General features: G+C 44.2%; 2 protein-coding genes across 5 annotated transcripts in view; both read left to right on the top strand.

Moving 5' to 3' along the window:
- The first annotated feature begins 1,791 nt into the window (after window positions 1-1,791).
- Window positions 1,792-10,327, top strand: NME9 (NME/NM23 family member 9). 3 transcript variants are annotated; one of them, XM_075760769.1, is made up of 7 exons: window positions 1,792-2,244; window positions 4,974-5,031; window positions 5,700-5,803; window positions 6,946-7,017; window positions 7,817-7,933; window positions 9,454-9,529; window positions 10,243-10,327. In XM_075760769.1, exons 1-7 carry the CDS (start codon window positions 2,212-2,214, stop codon window positions 10,245-10,247), a joined length of 465 nt encoding a protein of 154 aa, XP_075616884.1. In that variant the 5' UTR covers window positions 1,792-2,211; the 3' UTR covers window positions 10,248-10,327. The 3 variants fall into 3 exon arrangements, with proteins under 3 accessions (XP_075616884.1, XP_075616883.1, XP_075616882.1); XM_075760768.1 differs by lacking the exon at window positions 10,243-10,327 and having other exon boundaries at window positions 1,792-1,933; window positions 2,119-2,244; window positions 9,454-10,225; XM_075760767.1 differs by lacking the exon at window positions 10,243-10,327 and having other exon boundaries at window positions 1,814-1,851; window positions 2,119-2,244; window positions 9,454-10,225.
- Window positions 10,328-10,425: 98 nt separating this feature from the next.
- VPS8 (VPS8 subunit of CORVET complex) overlaps window positions 10,426-26,006 on the top strand; it is a 79,959-nt gene continuing 64,378 nt past the window's right edge. For both annotated transcript variants that reach the window (XM_075760764.1, XM_075760763.1), the window contains exons 1-7: window positions 10,426-10,640; window positions 11,609-11,677; window positions 13,229-13,359; window positions 15,036-15,129; window positions 16,105-16,137; window positions 17,490-17,544; window positions 25,413-25,537. In XM_075760764.1, coding sequence (XP_075616879.1) covers window positions 10,515-10,640; window positions 11,609-11,677; window positions 13,229-13,359; window positions 15,036-15,129; window positions 16,105-16,137; window positions 17,490-17,544; window positions 25,413-25,537 — 633 coding nt within the window. In that variant the 5' untranslated portion in view covers window positions 10,426-10,514. The remainder of the gene's footprint in view (window positions 10,641-11,608; window positions 11,678-13,228; window positions 13,360-15,035; window positions 15,130-16,104; window positions 16,138-17,489; window positions 17,545-25,412; window positions 25,538-26,006) is intronic.

The following is a 26,006-nucleotide window of genomic DNA, read 5'->3' as shown; positions in this document are numbered from 1 at the left end:
TTCGGTGCCTAAAGGTGTTCAGAAAAAAAAGGTGAGTGAGTATCTTTGTACATGTTTTGAGATGGTTTCCTAAAATTCTGCCAGAAAAACTAAAAAAAAAAACCTAAAAAAAAAAAAAACCCACCACAATGCTCAGACAATCTTGTTGCTGCATGAGAACAGTTGACATTTTCCACAGGTATTGATAGGACAAACTGTTGGATGAGAACATTTTTACATTCAGTTAAGCTTTGTGAATAATTTTTGATGTTGCTATAGGAATGTACAAAAAGAAGAATACTGTAAATAAAAAGAAATTTACCAGAACATCTAGATTTTTCTCAGCTTCATGGAGATATCTCAGCTTTGTGTGCCAGCTTCTCTGCAGACTGACAGTTGCTAGCCTGAGCTTCACAGCAAGAACAAACTTGTTTGCTGGTAGGCCAGATCTTTACCAACTTTATTTAGGTAGCAGCATTTTGTGAAGTACAGGGTTGCGTGCAGAAGCAAAGCAAGCGTAGAGTTTGTCTGGACATAATACAAATCGTCAGGATTTCTGCCAGTTTTGAGCCATTTCTCTTCTGAAAACCAGTCCTAATGAATTTTGATAAATAGGTCCATTCTTGATATCTGGGTCCAGTGATGGTAGTCCTTCTCTCACAGGTTACTGTGTCAAAAAGTGAATAGTTCTGCATGCAGTTTGGCATGCCAGATGTCAGACAAGCGGTATGCTTGGTTGCTCCCCACCACCTCCTGTCCACGTTTGGAGTTGTCTCTCCCACACAGAAAGTCAAATGAGACTTATAATTTGGCTGTTGTTCCAATCAGATTTGCGTTGTAATGCTAAGTGACCTGCTCAAAAGCATCTTGTGCCAGTATATTTTTAAGGCAAACATCTCGTATCTTCTAAAATTCATTTTTACAGACCTTAGCCATTGCAGTAGATGCTGCATCTCTGTGAAACTGCTGAAGCAGTGACACAGCAGGCAGAAGAATAATCGAGGTGCATGAGATTAGATTGCTGAAGAGTAGAAAATGGGCTTAACAGGACTGTCTTTGGTAATCCTAAAATGTAAGTGCACGATAGGTGTAAACATGCGAAACTTCAGTGGTGGTGCAGATCATCAGGACTTTACTGGAGGCTTGTTTCTACGAAAAAAGACAGTTGCTGGGGACGTCTAGGGATGAGGTTTGCTCTGCTGAGCTGGTGCTGGAGGCAGGGGAGCCCCTGCCAAGGCTCAGCCCCACAGTGTCCCCTCAGGTTGCCAGGGGCACTAGGGGAGTCGAAGCCTTGACCAGCTGGAGCACCAGGCCCCCGGACACCATGTGCCATGTGAAAAGAAGTACCTCTGAGATCTGCACCTGGAGCCCAGTCACCTCAGCCGTGGGAATGGATGGGATGAGCAGCAGCCCTGCCCAAAAGGGCATCACCCTGGGAGGGTGCTGGGCACAGGTGCTGTGTGCTCACTGCAAGTAAGAAATAACCGAACCCAACCAACCTTCAAAAACAGAGCTGCATTTGGAGTGGGGCCAGCAGCTTATCCCCTCTGGTCAGTGCTGGGGAGGTTGTATCTGGATCTTGTGCCTTGTTTTGGGGGCGATGGGGGAAAACTGGAGCCAGGGAGCATGTGGTGGGCTGGGGGGACCTCGGCAGGTTTGGCAGGCAAAGAGGAGGCAGAGAGGCGCCAGCTGCTGCTGCTTGAAGGGGAATAACAGAGAAGATGGAGCTGAACTTCCTGCTGCAGCGGACACTGAGATGGCGGGGGGCGGGGGCGAGCTAGGCTGCTGCTCCGCCCCGATGTTGCCAGGACTGCCGCAGCTGCGTTCAGGTGCTGCCATAGCAGTGTTGGGGTGCTGCCAGCCACCGCACGGGTACTGCCAGGCCCTGGCTTGGGCCGGTTCGCTTCTGCCACCCTCGTGGGGCAAGGGGGTACAGGCTCCTGTGCCTCTAAAAGTGAGCGGCGATTCAGGCCCTGCAGCAGCACTTAGCCTCTATGAAAAGGGTGCAAGCGGAGCCGTGTCCAGGCTTTGGGCACTGCTGAGCTAATACCGCTCCCTCCAACAGGACGGAGGCTGCTGTAGGTGGTGTGTCCTGGGTGGAGGAGCAAAAACGAGTAAAAAGCTTTCTCTGTGGTGCAGGTTGGCCAGCAGTTGGATTCACATAATTGGAGGACGTCTGCAGTGCTTTGTGCTTGGGACTGCTGCTCAAAGGACTCTTGTTCCTGCAGAAGAATGGCTGCAAAGAAAAAGGAGGTAGTGTTGCAGGTCAGTAGGAGCCAAGCTTTTAAAATACCTTTTAAACTCATAGTATGTGCAAAGGATGAGGTTCGGTCTTGGGGTATCTCAGATTCTGCTGGCAAAGCCCTACTGTGAGGTCCTTGTGGTGGAAAAGCGTTCCTGAAGGCAGGTAGGAAGCATGGGAAAACAGGGCAAGTCAAATCTGTCCCCCAAAGTCAGTGCTATGGGGTGCAGGAGGGAGGTTGCTACAGTGCCGCAGGTTGCGTTTCAGAGCTGTTAGGAGCTGGCACGGGTTTGACTGCTTTCATAGATCAAAATGTATCTGCATTTCATGGGACAATTGTTCAGGACATTTAGAAGTAGGGAACTGGGGAAAGGGGGGGGGGGGGTTCTCCTGAATGGTAAGTGTCGCTGAATGTTTCTGACCACTTCACGTATTTAGAAAGATTGCTGTAAAGGTGGAAAAGTTAGGAGGTACAAGAAAAATTCAAAGGCTGAAAAACCTACATCACAATGATGAGAAGAAGAATTTTTCCCTATTCCTAGGTCACTGCACAAGTGACTTGACGATGCTTTATAACTTACCTGCATAGGGGAGAGAGGGTTTCTGAGAGCAGTTTAGTAAGCAAACGCATTGAAAAACCCTAAGTAGGTTATGAAGGTCTCCTTCAAATTTTGAAACAATTTCAGTCTTCACAAGAGAGAAATACTGAAGGAGATTATGGGCTCTATAACCTTGTTTATTCACTGTTAAAATCGGAAAGCGTGGAGTGAAAATGTGAACATTTGTGTAAGAGAAAGAGGATCACTTTATTAAGGTAAAAATGGTTTCTACTGCTGCTTATCCAACTGTGCTTCTATGTGATGGGGAAACTCAGATCAACCAGACTTTGCACCTTTGGCAGAGCTGGGTCTAGATCAGCAAAAATGTGATTGTCCACATCTGCAGATGAAAGCTGAACCTCATGTAGGACGTGATGTGATGTCCTAGCAAAGTCCTGGTAATATTAGAGAAAAGCCAAGTCCTGGCAGCTTCAGGGCATCCAAATTAGCAAAGCCATTTGAAGAGTGCCGGCATTCCTTTGAGTCCATCAGCTGAATTCACGGCTGAACTCATTATCACAAATTATTATCATAAATCATTTGAACTCATTAACATTCTGTGAAATGCTCTAAGGGTGGTCCTAGCACTAGTGATAACTGGGATAATTAAATTGCTTAATTCTGCAGGTGTTCTCTGAAAAAATAAGGCTTGGGGTCATGTGCTCAACAGGAGAACAGAGGTGTTTGAACAGCTCCCCACTCTCTGAGGCAGGCAGCGTTCTGGAGAAACTACTGTATGACCTCCAGTGACGTCTCTGAAAATTTGTAAGAGGCCATTTAATTTGCACTGGAGTTTCCACTCTTGGAATTCTTGACTTTTGTAGTTTTAGCAGTCCTTTAATGCATGTTGGTGTTAATTATTGCAAAATAGCTGGCCTTATTGCAACTTACTGACTTGCAGCGTAGATTAAATGTAATTGGGATTATTGATACCAACTGAGGTAGTTATTAGGAATCTTCATTGAACAAAATCTGATCTTAGATTTTGCAAGAACTTTTTTTTTTTTAAACTTACTGTGTTTTTCTAAGTACATAATGAGGGACAAGTTCTGTAAGACGGGGAAGATGCTAAGGATATTTTTGCTTTCTAATAACAGTATTGGAAGTGTGGGATAATATAGTACGTGGCACCATGTATTGAATTGTCTAGGGCATCCTTGACTGGGCAAGTCCCTGAGCAACCTGATCTAACACTGAGCTTTGGGCAGGGGATTAGACTAAGGACTCCGCAGATCCCTTCCAACCTAGATCTCTCTGTGCTCTCTGTTTTTCACTGTTTTGGAAGTCTTTAGATAGCAGCTGGTAATTCAGGTAAAGACATGCTGGGCTCAGACCACCCTCTGGTGCCCAGACATAATGAAACTTGTGTATTTACTAGTTTATTTTATCAAGACTTAAGAAACATCTTAAAGTAGTATAGCTTGTGTGCAGGCAAGGTGAGAAACTGCTGGTGAAGAATCATCTGGCTTATAAAATGCGACAAGGACTGGGTCTGACATAGCTGTGAGGAAAGGAGGATGTGTGCTGGAGACAAGCATGTTGAAACAGCACTCTGAATGCTGCAGGTCAGCCCGTACCACTACCTCACTGCTGCTTTTGAGCACCATGCTGGCTCTGAGGGGGCTGTGTCCCCAGTCACACCCCCAGAACAACTCTTAGTCCCTCTGCAAACTGAGTCTGGGGTCCCCAATCAGCCAGACTGTTCCAGGAGTTGCTGCTTGGGAAGGCTTGCTGTTGGCTGGATCCTGCTACCCTTTCCATCTGCCTTTCCTTGGCTCTTGTGAGACAACATGAGTCTCCAGTAAGCTTTTCTACAGTTAGCTGGCTTGCTGGTGGGTCTTGGGGCTGGCATCAGGTAGTAGCAAGAGCATGTGGGAACTGGGGAAGGAAGGAGAGTTTGGGAGTGAGGATATCTGACTTCAGCTGTTTTTTTCTCAGAGGTCTTCCACCTATGTTCTAGCATAGCTCGGCTCTACCTAGCTGGTCAGAGGTGAGAGGATCACTGTCCAAAGTGTTTCCTGAGTAATACCTCTTCAGGCAGATGCGTCCATCTTAACTTCAAGCATGAAGTGAATTGTCACTATGGTTGCAGCAAGCAGATAGCACCCGATGACTCACTGTTGCTTTTACTGTGTTTTTAAATTTTCCCTCAGATTACCATCAATAGCCAGGAGGTTTGGGAAGAAATGCTGTATCTCAAAGGACTCATTGGTAAGGGTTTGGTCAACATACTAGATTTGGTTTTGTTCTGTGTTAAAAGGAGACCAGTTATCACACAATCAAAGCAGTGCTGGGGCAGGAGCTTCTGGAGTCTCCAGCCACCCACCTGGAGCAGGAACAGCCCTGGTTCCCGAGGGTGGAGGTTAAAGGGCTGTTAGGTGAGCCTCATGTGCTCTACCTCTGTGCAGCAGTTTTCCCTAGAAAATCTGGTGCCTTCCAAGGTCACAGCCATGTCAGTGTTCCTCCATAACATTGTTATTAGCTTGTTATTTTATAATGTGATTTAGCATTTGAAACCTTGAAAGAATATGATAATTTCTACTTCAGAACTGAATCCATAACCCTTCTAGCACTCAACAGGAGTCCTGCCACGCTCCAGACAGAACTATGGGAGCAACAGCCACAAGTTGCAGCTTGGGAAGCTCTGGTTGGACATGAGGCAAATCTCCTTCCCCAGAGTGGCGCTGCAGAGGTCACCAGAGGAGGAGACCTCAATCCTCAGAGGTTTTCAAGATTCTTCTTGTTGCATTAGCACCCTTTTGCAGTCCCCTTCCAAATGATTGTGCTGCAAAGTGGAAAAGTGCACAAACTAACTTACTAGTCTGTATCTGAACTTGACCCATTTTGACCTCATTCTTAACTAATTTTCCTGCTTGCAGTTGTTGATGCATTTCAAGCCTGGTGTGGTCCATGCAAAACAGTAGTGGATCTTTTCCGAAAAATAAGGAATGAAGTTGGCAGTGATCTCCTGCATTTTGCTGTGGTAAGATCTAATTTGGCACTGCTTAAAATATCCAGTCCCCTGAAATTAGCAGGTAGCTAAAGGTTGAAGTCATTGATCTTTCCAATGTTCAGCCAAAATTATAACAGTCCAGGAGTTCTAGCTTGTGTGAGTGAGCCTGCCAAATACAGACACTTGGTTACATCAGTAAGAATGTATAATATATAATCATATCGTTAAGCGTTTTCAGGCTTCAACTGTTCTGTACTCTTCAGATTTCTGCTGAAGCAAGTAATGCTAGACAGATTCATTAACATATGTGTCCTTCTGATGTACAGGGAGAGTCTGAAGGAGCTGGGTTTGTTCACCCTGGAGAAGACGAAGGGACAGATTTCTAGTAGGGGATTAACAGAGAAGGCAGAGACAAACATTTCTTATTGGAACATGGCAAAAAAACAACAGACAACAGAATCAAGTGGCATCAGGGAAAAATCCAAGTAGATAGAAGGAAAAAGTATTCCCAGCATAGGAGTGGTTGGACACTGGGACAAGTTCCCAGAGAGGCTGTGGAGCACCAATTTTTGGAGATGCTCAAAACTAACGCAGCCTTGAGCAACCTCCTATAACATTGAGACTAGCCCTGCTTTGGGAAGTGCCTCCCTACCTCAACCATGCTGTGATTCTGTGTTTAAATGCCTTTCCTGGCTGAAGGCCAGCTCTCGATTGCTGACAGAGCCGTGGGCAGTGAGGTTTCCCACGGACACCCCTGCTCAGCACTCCTTGCTGTCGCTGCTGCCCCACAGCTCCTCCTGTCACTTCTCTCACTCCTTATAGACAAGAGGCCGTGATTTCCTCTTTTCAGACTTTTTCCTCTGGGATTCAGTCAGGCGAGCTGCTGTGAGATAGATATCCCTGCCCCACAAGAGCTGCTGTCCCAGCTCCTGCGGGTGAGACCTGCCTGCTTTGCTTCTCAAGGGGCTGATACTGAGCTGCGAGTTGGTTGTGGCCCTGGCTCTGACCAGTGTCATTTTATCCCGTAAGACTGGGACCCAGAGGTGTTTTGCTGTACGTGGGGGATGAGTGCCTGCACCTGAGGGTGTTTGAGTCCAGGCGATTGCAGGTGAATTTCTCCAAAGCAGAAATGCTTTTCTAGAAACACCTGTTTTATTTTACATTCCTTTTAGGCTGAAGTTGATTCCATTGATGCTCTGGAAAAGTACAGAGGAAAATGCGAGCCTGTTTTTCTGTTTTATGCAGTGAGTGAAAATATTTTTACCGTAGTTCAATAGCAATAAACATGACTCGCCAGTGGGAACTGTCCTTTTTGAGAGAAACTCTTTCTTTCATGTGTGACAGGACAATTTTACTTGCTCTGTATCTGCTGGTATCTCCTGGCGATCAAGTGCTGCAGAGTTTACAATTAAATACCTTCTGCTTTACCACCAAGAAACAATAATGCAATTTTGTTTTATTAACAAAAAAAGCAAAAAGAGAAAATAAGATATGAATGAGGTAGAACAGTTTAAATTGTGCAGGTGGGTGGAAAGGCAGAGATTGCACAAAGTTACAGGAACACTCTAGCTAGAGATTGTCGAGCTTTTTTTTTTTTTTTTACGTGGGGGAGGCCCGTGCAGCTTGTGATGGTGGCCATCTTTCATGGCCCTTTTCCTGTCTTAGTCATGAAAATCCCTATGACTTACGCGCAGGGATCCCTGTGACTTACTGAAACATGTACGTGTCGGCAGGATCTTGTGGCTGAGTCCATGTGAGCGGTGTTCACGCCATGTGATAACATGGCATGGACGTGGGTGTTGCCCTGCAGGGTTCTTCAGGTTCAGCCTCCTGCTCCTGCAGGACCTCACTCTCACAAGGTGCTTTGGTTCATCCTAAGACTGATCAGAAATGACAGAGAAGGTTGTTCCAAAGTTTCCCTCTTCTTCTGGAGCAGAGCAGCTCTGTCAGGGAGGAGGACTTGGTACATAGTACCATACATCATGTGTTGCTGTGGTGATTTCCAGAGCCCTTGCTGACTGATTTGCTTTTCACACCATTCAGGGAGGAGAATTAGTAGCCGTTGTAAGAGGAGCGAATGCACCATTGCTGCAGAAGACCATCCTGGAACAGCTGGCAGTGGAAAGGAAGTTTTTAGAACATGGAGGAGAGCGTGTGGTGGTAATCAGTCACTAAATCCTTAAAGACCTGTAGATAGATGTGCATGCCAGAGGAGAGGGTCAGCTCCCTCGTGCAGCATAGCTCTAAAGCGTAGTTACTTCCTCGCAAAAATCCTGTCCTGTAGTCTGGACTGACTCTGAAATCTGGTTAGCATGCTGCTTGAGTGTCCGCAAGCCTGCGGAGCCTACCTAAATGGAGGAAGCTGGAAAGGGTGATTGTGTTTTTCAAAACCTCTGTCCTTTTGATGAGAGGAAAACTAGTACATACCATCCAGCTCTGCAGGATGAAAGAAAAACTCTGCTGTGACTTCTTTTGACCTGTTCACCTACCCTAAGCATTTATTTTATTCCTTAAAGATGCTTTCCTAATCAGCTTCTAATTCCAGGATCTCTAGCAGGTCTCTGTGATGACATTTCTCAGGCTGTGGTGAGGGACGGTTCATCGCAGTCACAGTCGGTTTTGTTTCTTGCTGTGACTGATTCTGTGGATTTCTGCCTGGAGCCTCTTCTGGAGCTCTGTTCATCTTTCTCACTAATCTACAGCTTCAGCACTCTGGCTATCACAGTGTGATGGATCAATCTGCCTTTCAGCAGCTCTGTAGTACGGTGGTTGTGCAGTCTGTAGTGCCTGCTGTAAAGCCCTGGCCTATTGCATGGCAAATGTTCTTCGCTCTCCTGCAGCGAGCTCTGGTGTCAGAGCCTAAAGCCAGCCCAGCAAACGCCAGCACCCTGCTGCTGGCAGGATGCTGTTGGGAACAGCGTTACCGAAAAAGTGCTGCCCTTTGTTCTGAACTCGTTATGCGATAGTATCAGTTCATTCCTCCCTAGTTCTCATACCAAAGTGACACTCACTCCCTAGTCACCTTCTCTGTGTCACCAATTTTAGCGCTTCAGACTGCTATTAAATCTTCCATCGGCCTGCAGATCTTTATTGTCTTAAGTGTCACGACCCTGTTTTGTCTCCACATTCCTAGCCTGGGCACTGCTGCTCCAGGGTGTATCCTTCGAGCAGCTGGGCAGTCCTCAGAGCTGAAACCAGAGCCAGCCCCAAACCTGGCCCTCCCTAGCCCAGCTGGTCTGCTGAGCCGTAGGGACCCTCTTTTTGTGTGTGGTCTCCTGAATGGGACTCCTGAACTAATGGCATTTCTGAGGAACAAAAATGACTTTTCCGTCTGTAACCTGCTAGTCTTAAGGCATCTTCAAAGCACAGATGATGGTGTGCTGGTAACTGCAAGCTCCCTCTGCTGAGCAGCACTCTCTGGTGATGTTGGCTGGCCTGTTTCTGTGAATGCTTTTTCCCCCAGCTTTTGCTAGTCGACTGATTCAGAGCTCAGAAGGTGATCCTGGACAGGTAGATCCTCTGCTCTCACTGCTAAGCTAAGCCTAGCCCTGAGGACAGCAAGAGGACTGGTTCCTGCTCAGGTAGAGGTGGAAAGTGGAGACCTGCTTGGCAGATGCTCACCCAGAAGGTAAGAGGACACTCGAGGTCTTCCCTGCTCATCCACATGCTCTGCCTGCTAGGTACAAGACAGAGCCTCCTCCAAAGAGGAGAGAAACATGGCTGCTCTTCAGGAAGAACACCGGGAAGGCCAAATGGGTAAGGTGGGCACAGCTGTGGGATGCTCTTTGTGCCTTTTGCTAAAGCTGGAGCCCTAAAGGAGGGTTCAGCTGCTGTTCTCAGACACCTGAGGGGCTGTTCCTCCACATGGGCACAATGTGGGCTCTTTCCCACTCTGACAGATCCATGCACAGGGTAGGGCCACCTTGAAACAGGGATATGTAGGCACAGATAAGAGACCAGGGTAGCTCAGGAGACTGACGTCATTAAAGTGTAAGTATTTATCCTTCCACTGTGTGTTTTATTTTACATTTGTCAGTATTGACCTCTCCCCTTGCCCCTCACATGGCAGGGGCTCTTGCAAATCCCACATGGCTTTATTCTTAAAGAACTGAAATACTGAACTAGCTACAACTGCTGCTCAACTTTTCCAGATGGTTTTTAAAAGAAAACACAAAAGCTCAGGCACCAAATCTTCTTACACAGGCTCTTGCCTTGTCTAAAATTAGCCACATGTTCCCAAAGGCTTTTGTCTCTCACCCAGTTTCTAACCTACAGTGACGCTTTGTCTTGGCTTTGTCGGGACAGAGGTGCAGACTGGTGCTGTGCCCACCGAAACCCTGGGAATTGTAGCAAACCCCGCTTGGCTTTAGCCAAGGCCCCGTGGGTCTGGGAGGGGTGCGCTGCACGTTGAGCTCTGTCTCTCAGTTCTTTACCTATTACTAATTTGTTCCCTTTTCCTTCCCTCGGAGGTTAACGCACCCATCGGTTCCGGGCCCGGTTTTCCAGCCGTCGTGGTGGAGCAGACGCGGGGTTTCCCGTTAAATAAAAGGTTTTCGTGTGACTCCCGGCTCTGTCCCTCCCGGCAGCGCTGCGCGCCGCGGCCCCTTTAAGGCCGGCACGGAGGAGTGTGGCCGTGCCGGGCTGCGCCTGCGCAGGGCCGGGGGCGTCTCCGGACGCGAGTTCGAGTCCCGGCGGTACCGGCCTGGTGTGATCGCCGCCGCGGTGCCCCCCAGCCCGGGCCATGGAGGCGGCGCCGGAGCAGGGCGGCTGCCCCGCGGGAGCGGAGGCCGAGCCGTGCCCGGAGCCACCCGCGCACCGGCTGAGCGTGGCGGAGCTGGACCGCGAGCTGGACTCCCGCAGTGAGCTGGTGCGTCTCCCTCCCTCCGGGTGAAGCGGCCCAAGGGCGGCGGGGAGGCGGAGCCGGCCAGGCCGCGGAGCCCCGCGGTGTCTGTCCCGGCCCCCGCCCGGCCGCGCCGCTCCCCTCAGCGCCGTTGGTCCGCGGCGCGGGCGCTGGCGGCCGCGAGCCCCCTCAGGCAGCCGTGAGGGAGCGCCCGTGGGGCGGGCGGCGAGAAGCCGCCGCTGTCCGCTCGCTCGGATCGGTTCGTGCCGCCGGTGCGCTGCGAACAGATCTTACGGGTAGCTTTTACCGTGTTTAATTCTTCCCTGCGAGCGCACACCTACGCAGTTCTTGCTGGTGGGCAAAATTGCAGGTAACAGGCACGGCTGTGCTGTGCAATCGCTCGAGAAGCAGGTAATCAGGCGTGTAAAATAATGCCGTGTCAGCCCTTGGTCGTGCGGTCAGTCAGTTTAAGTCCGTGGAAGGGACACTGAGGAGGTGTGGGGACAGAACAGCGGCAGGTGAGTGGGACGCAAGTGCTGGGGCTAGTCTTCCCGCCATAGCAAAGCTTGGTTTTCAGTAATGCAAGTCTCTGGTAAAAGTATCTTTATTTTTAAGAAAATGATGTTTTTCCCTGTCAGTAAGCAGTCGGGGAAAAAGAAAAAATCTTGTGTATTGATGTCTGCTTGTATTAGAAAGACAGTGTAACATTGGTAGTGATCTTTAGAAATTAAAAAAAAAAAACCCATTTGAAATCTCAGATCTGGGCACAAGTCAGAGAACTATTTTATACTTTTAATAGTAAATACCTCTTGTTCTGTATTGCAATGCCCAATTTCAGAGAAGGCATTTTGAACAGGAGAAATTGTAGCATACGTGTTTCCTTTCTGGGTAGAGGGTGAGTGCATGCATAGCTGCTTTTTTTTTCCTCTAGTTAGAAAAAAGCTTGGAAGGTGGAGTAGGCAACCTAAACTCAGTCTATGGTTTCTAATGTACAGATCGATGACAAAGAATTCGACATTCCTCAAGTTGATACCCCTCCAACACTGGAGAGCATCTTAAACGAGGTGAGTGGTTCCATCGGACATGCAGCCAGCTCCAGTATAGGCAGGAGCTAAGACGAGGTAGCGCATGCTCCTGTGACTGTTCTTATATTGAGACTTTTCTGGAAATAAAATTGTATTATTTCAGAACTTCCTGATACTACTCTACAGTGTGTAATATTGAATTTTGTTTTTCAATCAAAATACCCACAGCTGAAACATAAAGCTTTCCATCAAACTTAAGCATGTTCACCTGTGGACTTGGAAGTCACCTGAAGCCCATTAAAGGTCAGGGTCATCAAACAACTTTTTAAGCTATAAATAAATGCAGAGAATTCTGAGTAGTTGTTAAGTTGTGGGAGGAGATGAGAACTAGATTCTTCACAATTCTATTTATATTGATATTTTATGTATTTAGCCTTCTGGCAGGAGTAATGAACTGTCTCAATCAACATCTGATGTTACCTGTAGTACCTTGCAGGGGAGAACTGATTTTGTCTCACTCATGTCTAATTCAGTGCATTTTTTACAACAGCCACATGAGTGCATGATCCTTAGAAAGGAAAGAGGGGTATGGAAGTAAAGATAAACTCCAAGAAAACAAGCTTTTCAAGAAACTTTGGTGGTTGGACTTCCTAGGAAGCCAGTATATAAAGGGAAAAGGAGCTCGGGTGGCAGTTCTTCTAAAAAGCTGTATTAAAGATATAGGTGTAAGGTGTCCCAAACATACAGTCTGGGAATGAGAGGAATAGTAGAAGGGGTAGTGTAGAGAGCTATGTGTAATTCAATGCAGAAGACTACAAAGTCTTACTCCAGTGCTGTTTATCTCTGTATATACAGGATGGGAATGACTTGCAAAGGGGTTTAGTGAAAAACAACCTGTCTGAGTCCCAAAGGTATACAGCCGCACTGGAAAAAGGGAGGCTTGATGGGCACAGGACTGTCAGTCAGATGAGGAGCACCTGCTCTGTCCTCTGCATGTTTGGCGTTAGGTGGGGTATTTATTGTGTTTGCTCTCTGGCTCTGTGCTTTGAGACGTGAACTGCGCCGAGTTTAGAAGACATCAGGGAGAATGGCTGTTTAAAAAATACTATAAAAATAATAATTCCAGGCTAAGCCTGAGAGAGGAGAGAGAGCACCAGCGGAAGAGCACAGAGAAGAGCAAAATCAGCCCTTGTGGCGGCTGGAGGGACCGCTAGGCCTTTAGCCACCACTTGGTGAAGTGCTGGGCTAGAGGATGGTAATTCTAGGCCTTCTCTTGGCAATTGGAGACTTGAGAAGAGCTTAGTTAAAGGTCTGTTAGAGTTTTGATGGAGTAGATAGTATCTGGGGAAGAAAGATTGGTTGAATAACTTTCTTTCCAACCTACTTCTGTGATTACTGTGAATTCTGGAAACTGGTTCTTCCACAGAATCAGTCTAGTAAAATAATACATAGTTCTAGTTTTTTACATACATGACTATCTTGTCCTCTTCTCGATTTTTCTGCTTAATCGATGCTAGTTTTGCTAATGTTTCAGTTAGGGTGTTGTGCACTTTGAACATTTAGTAAGCTGTGGTGATTCTCTTCCTTCAGACTGATGATGAAGAAGAGTCTTTCATTTTGGAGGATCCCTTTCTCTTGAACATTGATAACACGGATACACACTCCTATGACACATCTTCTGTAGCAAGCTCTGACAGCGGGGACCGGACACACCTCAAAAGGTACTGCAGGACTAAATCTTAAATATTTTTGAAGGAACACTGCTTACATCCGTTAAAAACATTCTCCTTTTTTGAGTGGGTAGAAGGACTATCCAAAACTAAGAACAGTTGAAACTTTCTAAGGCAACCTCCTGCTGCTTCCTCCCCAAGCTTTGCTGTCAGCATGCAATTTGTCTGTTGCTTAAGTCTGAACTCTTGAATTGCATGTGTGGGTTTTGTCTCCTGCTGTTAAATCCTAGTGCTGAAGTCCCAGGGGGATGCAGCAGGGACTCTGGTGAAGCTGCTTTTGACAGAACAGTGTTACTCCTGCAAGATCAAGTAGCTAAAGATGGGATTTGGTTTTGCGCTGAAGGCTAGCCTGTTTGAGCAATAAATGCATTTTATGGGGGATGGAGTATTTAAATTTTTCTGATTTTTAATGGAATCTTTAAAACCCTGAGCCATGATGACTTTAAAGAAAATCTTTCAAAGGTATGTCTGGTGACTTCCAGAATCTGCAAGCAGCTGGTGGTTATTTTTAAAAGGCAAGTGAACTGCTGTCACTCCTGTAAATTGAGTGCTAATCTTGACATCTAAAAGCAGCCTGGAATGTGATAATTAGCTATAATACTGCTGACTTGTCTCATTAATTACTCAAATGAGGGCCTGATCCTACATCCTGAGCCACTCCCACAGCTGCCTTATGTGCCATGAGAAGTTATGATTGTTGCATGAGCAATTGCGTAGGATATAAACGCTCTTAAGTGTGATGGCTTATGGTGGCTTATGGTGGTGTACCCACTGTCCCTTCTTTTTTTCAAATGAGATGGTTTGTATCAAGGGAAAGGTTACCTGGAGTGGCTTAAACCAAAGTGCTTTTGTCATCTCTAGGTGAAGCTAGTTGCCATGTTTATGGGTCCTTAGCCACAATATAAGCTATTAACAACAAGTTTCTTCAGCCTACCTGTGAGCTACTTATTTGTGCACCTCTGGAGAGATAAGAATCAAACGTTTCTGTGTTAGTTTTGGAAATTTGGCTTTCTGGTGGTGTGTGCTTGGCAGAAAAATTGAAACTTTCCTGCGGATTTTCCCTCTACTGCGTGTGCCACAGTATGCCAATGCTCTTTAGAAATAACTGTCCCCAGTTACTAGTTACTTTTGAAAGACATTTTCTCCATAAACAGAAACACTTAACCTTTCATATCAGATGGACTGTGTTTTAATTGAAGGATATTCTTTAAGCATACATCCAGTTTTCCTAGGGGGTCTGTGTTCTGTTAATGAGCCTTTTCCAATTGTGTATTTTCCTTAGTTATTCACCTTTAAAGGCTGAAACTTCCTGACTCACTGGCAGATTAATTAAAGAGCAAAACTCTTGCTTTCGGGCTTTATTAATAAATTCCAAAGTTTGCAGATACGTGCTTGAAACTGACAATTTGTTTAAAGAACTATTTTTTTTCCCCCCCCCCTCAGGAGATGAGTTAACAAATTTTATGCAGGCATAGTGGTGCATAGCAGGCTTTGCTAATAATCTCATGTCTGTTTCATTCTGTGCACGTAGGCTCCAAGAATAAGACTGGAAACTGCATGAGTTATGAGTGCATGCAGAATTTACCTCCTGGTTTAGCTGTGGGTTAGGCAAAGTTCCAAACTTTTATTCTGCTCTAATGCATTTGGTTTATTTCTTATTTCCTTAGGAAGAAAAAACTCCCAGATTCTCTCTCACTCCATGGATCAGTTATACGGCTCTCGCTTCTGAAAGGAATTTCAGCCCAAATAGTATCTGCAGCAGTAAGTGTCTCTTTCTCTTGGTTGCATCCATTAAGAAAAATTTGAACCTCTTCTGGTGTGGAGGGTGGTGTGTGTGATCTCCTCCCTTCCCCTGTTGTTAGTTCTGGATAATAACAACATGTTTGGTACATAAACTACTAACTAGTAATCCCTAGCCAGTAGTGAATCAGGTATTAGGTGACTTATTACATCAGCAATATGGTAGGTCCTCTTTAACACTGATCTGCACGGCTAGATGTTATTAAATCTGTTGGGAATTGTTAATATAAAATGATAGCAGTGCTATTGTTCTGCTTGCTTGAAGATGCTGGAAACAGGTTTGCTTAATGCCTGCAGCAGGTGCAGAACACACTCGTTGCTCTGAGCCAAGTGAGGAGCCGGTTTGCATCTTCCTGGCACAGGTGCTGCAGAGCTGGTCTGTAGGTCTTGCTGCCAGGGGAAAACTGATGCTCTGAGATCAGAGCTAAGGCAGTGATTTATAAAGTGCGTGATTTCTGAAGCAAGCAGGGTAGGCTTGTTAGCATAGAATACAAGTGACTCATCCGTGAGTGTTTGTGGCGGCTGTGTGACCAGAGTCTCGATGTTAGCGTGCTGCCGCTGGCTGTTACTTGCGTTGGTGGAGCCACCTGGATGGGAAGCTGATCAGGTGTGCTGGAGAGGGACGTAGTTTTGCAATGGATGTCTATGCTGTGTGCACAGAGAATACTGAAAACTGTTACTGAGGCTGTTTTGAGAAGAACACAGTAACTTTCATATGGAATTATAGGATATTCTGTGTCCTCTCCATTTCTGTGCACTTTCTCATCCCTTCTGGGTATTTCTAGCCAGCGGTTCCCTCAGCACTGTCTGCCCTGTGGGGACTATTAAAATGCAATTTGTGTTGATTTTCCAGCGTGTTGTAGTTCTAATTATTAGAGATGTGCACAGAGCTGGGAGTTCTGTCTCTCTTACTCGTGACTTGTCCTGTTTTTCCAGGACAAAGTGGATGCTGGCTTGCCCACTGCAATTGTAAGTACATCTTCCTTCTTACCTTTACTAAGAAATTTCAAATATGAGGGGTGGGAGAAGCAGCATGAAAAATCTAGCTCCTGGGGGCAGAGTTCAACCTTTCTTAACTGCCCAGCTACCCCTCTGCTGGTCAAACCCCATGCTCTCCCCTTCCTCATGTCATCGTCAGGCCTTGTTAGCTGAGTACCTAACCTTTCCCCAAAAGGTCTGTCTGTGGAACACATTGAATTTCCCTAGCTGCTACTTCTTTGCCAGTTAGTGCTTTGACTCCTAAAAAAAATTTTTTTTAAAGAATCTTTAACTTGAAGTGCTCATGAAGTGATGGATTCAAAATCTCTATGGTTCTGATGTAACTGAAATATGACTTTAAAATACAAAATTTCACTAAAAGCCTGTCTGAAAGATTCTCCTGCATAGCAATATGCCTTGAACTTCTTGAAGTCAAGCATGCTAATTAAAATACATCAGAAGTGAAGCTGCCTATAGTTAAAGGGGAAGAGAAACATTTTAAGGAGGTGAAATACACCAAGTATTTGTTCTGCCCTTGTGAAATGAGTTTGAATGTTTTATGAAGAAACTAAAGATGTGCTTTGTCGCTTTGACTGTAGAAGCAGCAATCCATAAGAAATTATAATTTTTGTTTAAAGAAGGGGAAAAAAAGCATAGTCACATCTAAGGGAAGAGGTTGCACAGCAAAATTGGAAGCACATTGTGACTGATGTGCATATAGGATAAAAACTTGTACTTAAATACTCCTGATATTAAAGCACTGAATTTTTTTTAATCTGACTTACTAAGAAATAAAAAGTAGAACAACATTATGTGATTTCTGTTAAGTTCTATTTAATTAGGTGCAGGTTTGCAAGTGCAATAGAATCTTGGAGCTATGTTTAATTCCCCACGGAAGGAAGTTGGAGTCTCTGGGCTTGCTGTGGAGTGTCTCTTCAGGGGACCAGCACTGCCCAGGGTTGTGGAGGAGTTCAGGTGTGGATGTAGCAGCTGAGGAGAACAACCCTCTGAGTGTTCACACTCAGCTACCCCACCAAAGGAAAGAGGCTGACTTTACAGAGGAGAAATTTCACTGTAGGTACCACCTCAGCATTTGAATTTCAAACAGCAGAGGAAAAGGGAGTCCTCTGAACTTGAAAAAATCTCTGTGATGGTCGCTCAGGTGTAATACTTCTCAGACTTTTGTGTAGGAACTGCTTGTCACTTATAAATTAGAAAATGGTTATATCTATAACCTTCTAAATCTTCCCCTTTTGGAAAACTTTGCGTGAGTGTAGTGAGAGTTTAAGTGGTGGATTTGTGACTGATGTTCTTCTTTCAATCTTTCTCCATGACTGTTTCAGGCAGCATCAAATCTCATAGCAGTGGGGACTTCCCATGGGTTAGCACTGATATTTGGTAAGTTAAAAATAAAGTTTTGAGTTCTTTGCGTTTTAAACAAACTACCAAACACAAGCAAAAAAACCCCAGCCTGAATTAGAACCGTAGAGTGGATTTCTTCTAATACCTTCTGTTTGTGCTAAATGTGATTTTCTGTTAAATAAACAAAGCCCAAGCAATATTTCAGTTGTCACTTATTTCTTCTGCTTTGGGGATTGGCGCGTTGATATTGAGGCATTTAGCTCTGTGGCAATTGTCTAAAGAACCTTTTCTGTGTTTAAATATGAATTACTCTTATTTTCATGAGCAAGAAACCGGAACCAGTATCCAACAATCATCTCATACAGTATTAATCTTCTCCCCCATGACATGATAGCTGCTAGCATTAGGTAAATTAAAATGTGTTCCTTGGGAAGTAGAACTTGGGATCCGTGGCTACCTGCAGGCTTGCAGCACAGGTTTCTCCTTCCCTGACCTTCCCCTGTACCAGTCACCTCTGTGTCCCTTCATTCTGTTATTTTTTCCTCCCTCTTCTCGCCAAACTTTCTTAAACAGAGGCACAAGCTGAGAAACTTTATCCAGCTTACGAACTGGGTGAAACCAGCGCTTGAATTGCTCCCATACGCATCGAGTTTTTGCACCTTTTAGTCTATGCAGCACCAAATTCTTAACAAATTTAGGAATTTCATTATCTTTGCTTTTCTTTCGAAGTTGGCTGAAATTATTCAAGAGACCAAAAATGACGGGGCACAGGGTACAACAGAAGGATGCGAAAGATTGTGACAGTCTAAGGCTTGCTTTCCTGGGTATTTAGATACTAAACTATCTGATGTCATTTGCTTAAGCCAGTATTACAGTTACAGGATGTGCTTAATCTGAATATAAATAATTTATTTGCTATAGTCAACACATGATCTTACTGACTTTTTAGTAGGACATCTTTGTGTTTTTTCTAAAATTTGTCTAGTATGTGGAGATCTGCAATATCACTACTATGGAACATGTTTTTACTCTGATTTTCCTGTTGCGCGCTCTATATGCAGACACTATGAAGGCAGTAAGCTTTTAAACAAGAAGTTGTTCTCTGTAAGTGTCATAATAGATGCTATTTTTAGTATTTTATACTCCAGAAGGGGCTCTAGGACTCTATGACTCTTAAGCATGCAGAGAGGATGGGTCATTCTTACCTTTGTCTTGATTATTTCTGCATCAAGTCCCATTTAAGAGGATGGACCACTGAATGTCCAAGGTGCTTAGCATGCTCTGGTATTTCAATTGATGGATTTTGTAAGGTAGATTTGTTTTGCTCAATGCAAGTATGTTTAAGCAAAGTTTTCTTTGTTACACCGTTGATTACTTTGTACCAACACGTTTCCTGTTATTTTGGCCACGTTCTTTGCAAGGCTGTGTAGTCTGTAGTCATTCAGGTTATTTTGTGGCCCTTAGAAAACTTGACACAATGCCAGCTTTCCCCACTAATTTATTAAAATAAATGTTAGTGCTTTGAAGAACTACTCTACATACTTGCAACAGGACATTTAAAGCTTTCTGGTCTATTGAAACATGGAAAGTTTTTCTTTATACAGCCACGTACTGGGCTGTACTATCATGAGTATGTCCTATGTTATCCAGCTTTGTTTCAGATATGGGAACAAATGCTTCCTGGACATGTCTGTTCTTTGCTAAATTCTTTTAGTTCTGTAACTAAAACTTGGGCGTTGACCCCAGCGCTCTCAGATCTATCTGTGCAGAGAGAAATCCTCGCAGGATATGGCTGTATAAGGCTTTCTTGTGTGCAAAGAGAGAGGATTAGTGGTCTGGCTTGGTTCTATTCTGTAATTTAAACCAGCAGTTTATGTCTGTAGACCAATCAATTTCTGTACTTTGTAAATGAGAACATTTTTCTAGTGGATGTGCTAATTAGGGTGAGATTTACTCCCTGAAGTTTTGTAAGCTGTGTGCATGGTTTATACCATATATATGTACAATGGAAACAACATCACCTTTTTTTGCCTGTAAAAATGTATGTCTGTTTCCTGGTTGAATGTTGCTGGTGTTCAAATTTCTCCAAATAGCTTTGTCTCACTAGCAAATTTTTTAACCCTTTATTTTTTCTTTCATATATTTAACTTTAGCTATTCCTTTTGTCTTCTCTCATAAGTCCACCTGTACCTCGACTTGTCTGCTTTGTCCTTTTTAAGGAAGACTTGGGTAGCTTTCAGTCTGTGTTTTTGAATGCTTCTGTCAGCAGCATTTTTTCCCTACAGGGGACAAATATTCCTAACAACCCATCTAAACCTCTCAATCTGCCGTTTCTGGTATTTGCCGTTTGTTACGAGATCTGATATTACTGAGAAGAGTATGGTGCTCTTGTTTGGTACTTATCTTTCAGGTAGTTTATTTTCTGTTTGATGTTTTGGTACCACACTTGGATAATGACAGGTTTTTTTGTGCCTTAGCTATATGACCCTTAGCTTGTTTCTAGAGCTGTGCTTGTTTGGGGGGTTTTCTTTATTTTTTGTTTTTTAATGTAAATGAAGGCCATCCTTTTGCCAAATTCTTTCTGAAACTTGTTTGGAGCTGTGAGCATTGTGCAAATGAACAATTATGCTGTGTGCCATGACTTTTCTTGAGGATTGCTAGCTGGAGTGGAGAAGTGCTCTCCCAGCAAGCCTACAGCAATAAACAAATAATCTGTAGAGGTTTTTTTTTTTCTTCTCCGTCTTTCTAGAAGAGCTATGAGATTTTTTCACTACTCAAAAACTAGCCCTTAAACAGAACTCACTGAAATGTGTTATTTTTTTCATGGAGACTTTGCTCTGGACAGAAGATTTCTATATAGCTAAACTTTGTTTTGATTAGTGCTGAACCATTTATTTTCTCTGTTGGCTGTAAAACTTATGGTTAGTGTCCTGAGTCTTTGTTGAGGTGTGGGGGTAGCATGATATCTTGACGGAACAGGTAGTGTAAGTACCTAAAGACAGCATTAAAAGTAGATTTTGGGGCCCGTTGTCCTTGGTTGTTTTTCAAAGTTAACGGGCAGTTGATTAGCAGGCGGGTGGTAACTGTTGAAAATAGCTTTACCAGTTATGTCACCGTGAACTTCCAGTTTTATTTCCTCTCAGATTTCTCTTTTTTTCTAATCTTCAATGCAATGAAGTCCAAATTTATAAACTCATTTTTCTGCAGTGATTCTATTTGCTTTTTAAACAGCTTGATTTTAAAACACTAGCTATCACAGCATCCTCTCAGTTACGTGGATAAACCAAAAGGGGGAAATGTTAACAAAAGGAAACACTATCAGCAAAATCTGAAGGTTATCTCTGTCTTTGAAGATTATCACATGTATGCTGTTTATTATTTCACTCCTTTCTCTTATATTGATTTCTGGCTTTTTCTTTCCTGTTTTGGCCCTTTCTGTGTGGACTGAAAAGGAAAAGGTACGGTAACTCTGCACTGTGCTCGTACCCTGCATGAACAACTCCTGTCTTGCCCAGTTTGCATGTTGTCTGTGCCAGAATTTAGGATGCCAGATAAGCAGCAAGGCAGGTGGTGCTGTAACCAGTCAGTGGGTAATACTGCTGCCCGGTCTGGGAATTGATTATCGAATGCATGTGCGTTGCACACATCCAAATTCTCCAGGCAAGAACAGCAGAGGAACAGGTAAATGTGCTATTTATAGTGGTTTAGGGCAGCAGGTCCGTAGCTGTGTGCAAAGGCATTATTTCAGGGCAGGACAAAGGCTCTGCCACGAGATCACCGTCCATCTGTTCCTTCCTGAGAGCTGTTCCTATGGAGTAGAAACCCAGTTCAAAGAGCCACAAGCCAGAAACTCTGTGAAACCCGTGCAAGCAGACAGCAGTTACTGGGGGAGATGGTGTCTGCAGGCTGTCCTGTTAGCTCACCAGCTATTGTCCCCCTGATCGCCAGGCCCAAGAGGGGGACATACGCCTCCTGGGAGAGCGTTCACTGGTACTGTGCTTAACAAAGGTGGGGAAAAGACCTATTCATAAAATTTGTAATATTTGCGAAATTCCACAGGAAATAAAGCAAGCCTTTCAAAATCAGGAAAATAGTGGCTTAAGTAAAAGATCTTGATGAAAACCTGGTGACCTGAGAAGTAATAACTACTGGAGTGCTATGCTTATTCCTTTGTTCTGGAAAGTGACCTCATATTCACAAACTTGTTTTTATTCTTTACTTGTAGAGCTATATCAAAGTGCTGTCTCATTTGACTTCAAACTTTGAGAGCAGCACAAATAGTTACTGCCAGAAATTTTTCAGACGAAGAATTGCTTTGTGTAAATTGCAAATAAAAACATTTTTTTGACAATTGATAGCCACCTTCATTTCAAGCATTTGGAAAAAGCTTCTTAGCTTAGTCTTAAATGTGCCTTAATTCAAAGCTGATAACATTAGTCTGGAAACTAATCAGATCAGCTTTTACAACCTTTTGGTTTTATCCATTTTTATTACTCTACCAGTCGATTAATAGGAGCTCATTGATTCGGGCATCTTTCTTTGCTTTGGAAGCAATTTTGTCCATCTTATAGTTAGGGTTTTTTTTAAAAAAATATCTTATCTAATGGCTCCTCCTTGTGCATTATCTTTTGATGGACTGGTAAGAAGATCAAGTACTGGCATCGGTTTCTCTGGTGTTAGCTTTCCAGTGATCGTTTCTCAACTCTGAAAATGCATCTCTGGCGAACAATGGGCACTTCCTTCTTAGGGAGGAATAACTTGAGTCATACAAAGTATTTAATTTGGGGGTGAAGTGGAGGTCTTGTTTATTTTCAATTGACATTTTGGGTGAGGGAAGAAGAAAATGGATTTGAAAGTTCATGTGGGTATATGTATAAAGATGTAAAGCTGGATTGAAAGTAGTAGTGATTCTGAAACTGCTGCCCTTTTTGGAGAAAGCTGTGAAAGATTCTCCTTTTTCATGCCTTGCAGGAAACAGGTTATTGATTGACTTACTGACAGGTTGCAGCTGAAGTGGAAGGAACAAAATGCAATTTGCCTTTAGTAGCAAGAGCTGCAGTATTCGCCTGCCTTTTACACATATTTCTATGGTTAGTAGATGGTCTCTTTGTAAATGAACTGTTTTTCCAGACCTCTGGAACAGGAATTACTTCTTTAGGACTTGAAGGACACCATTTGGAGAATACCTCTCTGGGGAACTTGTGTTCCAGCTGTAGCTCTGTGTTTTCTGAGCTTCTGTGGAAATCTTCTGTGACCTTCTTTTTCTTTGACCCGTTCTGATCTATGCCATGCGTACGCCCTTGTCACAGTGATGTCAGGATGTTTTTATTTCTATCGGGTGGCTTCTGCTTTCATCTTACCCTTACAAGGAGAGTTGTGTGCAGAGCAATGACCTTGGTTTTGAAGCGTTTCCACTGCCTTGTGCTTGGTAATAGAGGTGGTGGCTGAAACACTGTGCCTGCCCCTGGAGCAGAAGGTGGTGTGGTTTGCTGTGGCTCTGTGGCATCACATTGACCTTCAGGAAGCCTCTGTGCTGTGTTTGAGTGGCAGATGCAATGAATTGCATGTTGCTTTTTCTAATTTCTCGCTTTAGTAATGCTGAAGTAATTTTGGCTCCATGTTCCTCTTATGTCTTGAATGATGGCAGCTGTTCACGGCATAGTCACTTGACTTGTATACAGCCGTTGTGTAGTTAAACATGAGTGTCAAGGCTTATAAAATTTAGATATCTATTTAAACAGTAGCTTGTGTGACTGTCAGAGCTTCGAGAGCTGCTTCTGTACAGGTAGGTTCAGCCAATTTGAACCCTTACATTCTCCTTGGCTTTCAGAGGATTTTATCTTGAACAATATTACATTCATTTGGAAAGCTAATGAAAAGTAGTGTTTTACGCAGTTTCTGATTATTTAACTGTGAAAAATAATCTTCATCTACCTGTGGTTTAATTGATGAACATCTCTTACAGTAGAAGCAGTAACTTTATGGAATGTTTTTAAGTGTAAACAAGCAAATGCCAGTTCTTGTTTGAAAATGCAGCTCCATTGTTTTGTTTGGCGTAAGCCAGACTGCAGAGGAAGAAAGGGAGATGCTTGCTTCTTCGTGCAGTATCAGGTGTTGTGCTGGCAGGCACAGCAGGGCAGAAGACAGGTAGCCTCTTCCCGACCTGCCTGGGCTGCTTGTCACCTGTGGTGAAGAGGTGATGATTTTCATTGATACGGTCAACCGAAGGCACCTTTCCCTCTTCCTCCCACAGATTTCAAGAGTAAGCTCTTCAACATTCACAAGAATCCTGATGTCTCTGAGCACCCATAACATATGGCATCCTCCTGACTGCTACTGTCGTCATGTTTTAGAGCAAAACCGACAGTTTTCTATAATACCTGAGCCTGCCTTGTGCATTTGCAAGCCAGAGCATGGCTCTTCTGTCTTGTCCACATCCAGTCTCATTTGGTGTGCAGAACAAGTGATGTTTGTAACGCCCTCTGTATCCCTACCTCTCTGCTACCACCATGCAGATTTGGCAGGAAAGGGAACTTTTTACCTTCTGTTGGGCCACTACAGCAGACAAGTTTATCAAGGTAGATGCAGGAAAACAAGGAATAGAGTGGAAAAAGTATTTGAACTTGGTGCTAGCCTCTTTCTCCTCACCCTGAACAGTGCTTTAGAGTAATCCATGAGTTCAGGTCCTCTTCTTGCTAGTGTTTCTGTCCTCCCTCTAATGGTTCTTCATACTGGTAGAAATTGAAAGGTGACTCCCACTGTGTGTGTGCTCAGCCATCAATCTGTCTGTGCAGATTGATGAATACATCGCTTCGTATTGGGGAAGAAACGAGAGATACATCCATGCTCTGTTTCACATCTAGCACATTGCTAGCAGTACTGCAACTTGGAGAAATGTGTCCCCTGCCTTGGGCAGTTCTTCCAAGGGGTTTCTGGTGCTCAGCTGCTGTCTGGTCCCCTGGATCCTGCCCTTCCCCTTCCTTGCTCAGGATGGAATCCTGCACACAGTGTGTTTCAAATCTCTAGTCTTCATTCAAGCAGTGCTCACAAAGCATCTTTCCTTCCTGCTCCACTCAAAAGCAGGACAAAAATGGAGAAGAGGGGGAAAGCAGATCCAGAGCATTTGTTTTCTTGGCTTTTAAGAGCAACGCACCAAAGCCAGGCAGAAGGTTATTCATAACTTATAAAGCAATTTTTAGGGTCTCGTGGTGGAAGCATACGAGAACTTAGCACAGAGATGCCTACAGGGGTAGGCAGAGCACAGCCATGCACTAGCCTGTGTCCCAGGAAAGGAAATTCTGTCACAGTGTGGTGATCATTACTCTTTCCTTACAAAGTCAGAGCTATGTGCACTAGAACTCATTGAGCATTTTAACTGCGCAGCTTGGGGACACATGTTCATTTTCGTTCCAGCTTCTGGCCTTTATCAACAAAACTGAGGGGTCAGTTACGTAAAATTATGCTTACCAAAAGCCTGGGGATTTGGAGTTGATGTTCAAATCAACATACAGAAGTATAAGGCTGGGAAGATAGAATTAATTTTCTGTCATCTTCCTTGCTACAACTTAAGCACCATTGCAGAATAGTAAAAGGAAAGTTAGATATTGCTTTGATTTTTCTGGTAGCTGCTACTTCAATTTGTAATATCTCTGCCTTTCCATATGCCCTGTGCCTGTTCTGTACTTTTTGAAATGATTTTTGTATTTCTCTGCAAGACAGTGTCCCACTATCTCTGTACTAACATGAGCTCTCATCTCGTAAACTCTTTAAGAACTTTACTGTAAGCCTGTGAATCATTCGTTAATGTATCCCAAGTGAATTGTATATATAAACAATTGCATGATGTTAATTTTAATCATTGTTCTTTCTTTCTCTTTAATTTCTTACTAATTGTTCTGCTCTAGATCAGAACCAGGCTCTTCGGCTGTGTCTGGGCAGCACTGCTGTTGGGGCCCAGTATGGGGCTATCTCTGCTCTCAGTATCAACAATGACTGTTCGAGGCTCCTGTGCGGCTTTGCGAAAGGACAGGTAATTCCCGCCGGATGAGATGGTCCAGTGCTCTGTCCTTCTGCAGACTGTTACTGAGAGACTATCCAGAGGTGACAACAGCTCTAAGCCAAGCGCACTCAATCTGTAGCTGTTCGTTAGTTGTTTTTGTGCTGAGAAGCAGTATGCGTGGCTTGATCTGCCCAGAGCTTTTTTGGCCAGCCAATTCCTACGTCTGGTGAGCTAACTCAGATTGTTTGGGGTAGGTTTCTGTAGAGCAAACGGGTATATGCAGAATATAGTGGAGGATTCAATTAATTGTGGCTCCTTGTGACATAAGTCCTGCTCTTGATAAACTGAAATGTGCAATGGCACACCAGGACAACCAGCTTAGTCTTTTTAGGTCACTTTGTGAGGTCTGTGCTTTGTAATTAAAGCCTGTTTTTACGGTGGCAATGACTTGAAATTCTTGAAACTCATATCCAGCCCCAAAATTCATTTTTACTAATAC

Source organism: Balearica regulorum, chromosome 9 (genome assembly GCF_011004875.1).
Source record: "Balearica regulorum gibbericeps isolate bBalReg1 chromosome 9, bBalReg1.pri, whole genome shotgun sequence".
Classification (NCBI taxonomy): domain Eukaryota; kingdom Metazoa; phylum Chordata; class Aves; order Gruiformes; family Gruidae; genus Balearica; species Balearica regulorum.
The sequence above is the reverse complement of the archived record's forward strand: the minus strand, read 5'-3'. Positions and strand labels throughout refer to the sequence as shown.

Excerpts from the sequence above, each read along its gene's own strand:
- NME9 (XM_075760768.1), top strand. The coding sequence starts at position 2,212 with ATGGCTGCAAAGAAAAAGGAGGTAGTGTTGCAG. Across the intron at positions 5,032-5,699 it reads GTATCTCAAAGGACTCATTG|TTGTTGATGCATTTCAAGCC; the intron begins GTAAGGGTTTGG and ends TCCTGCTTGCAG. Across the intron at positions 7,018-7,816 it reads CTGTTTTTCTGTTTTATGCA|GGAGGAGAATTAGTAGCCGT; the intron begins GTGAGTGAAAAT and ends CACACCATTCAG.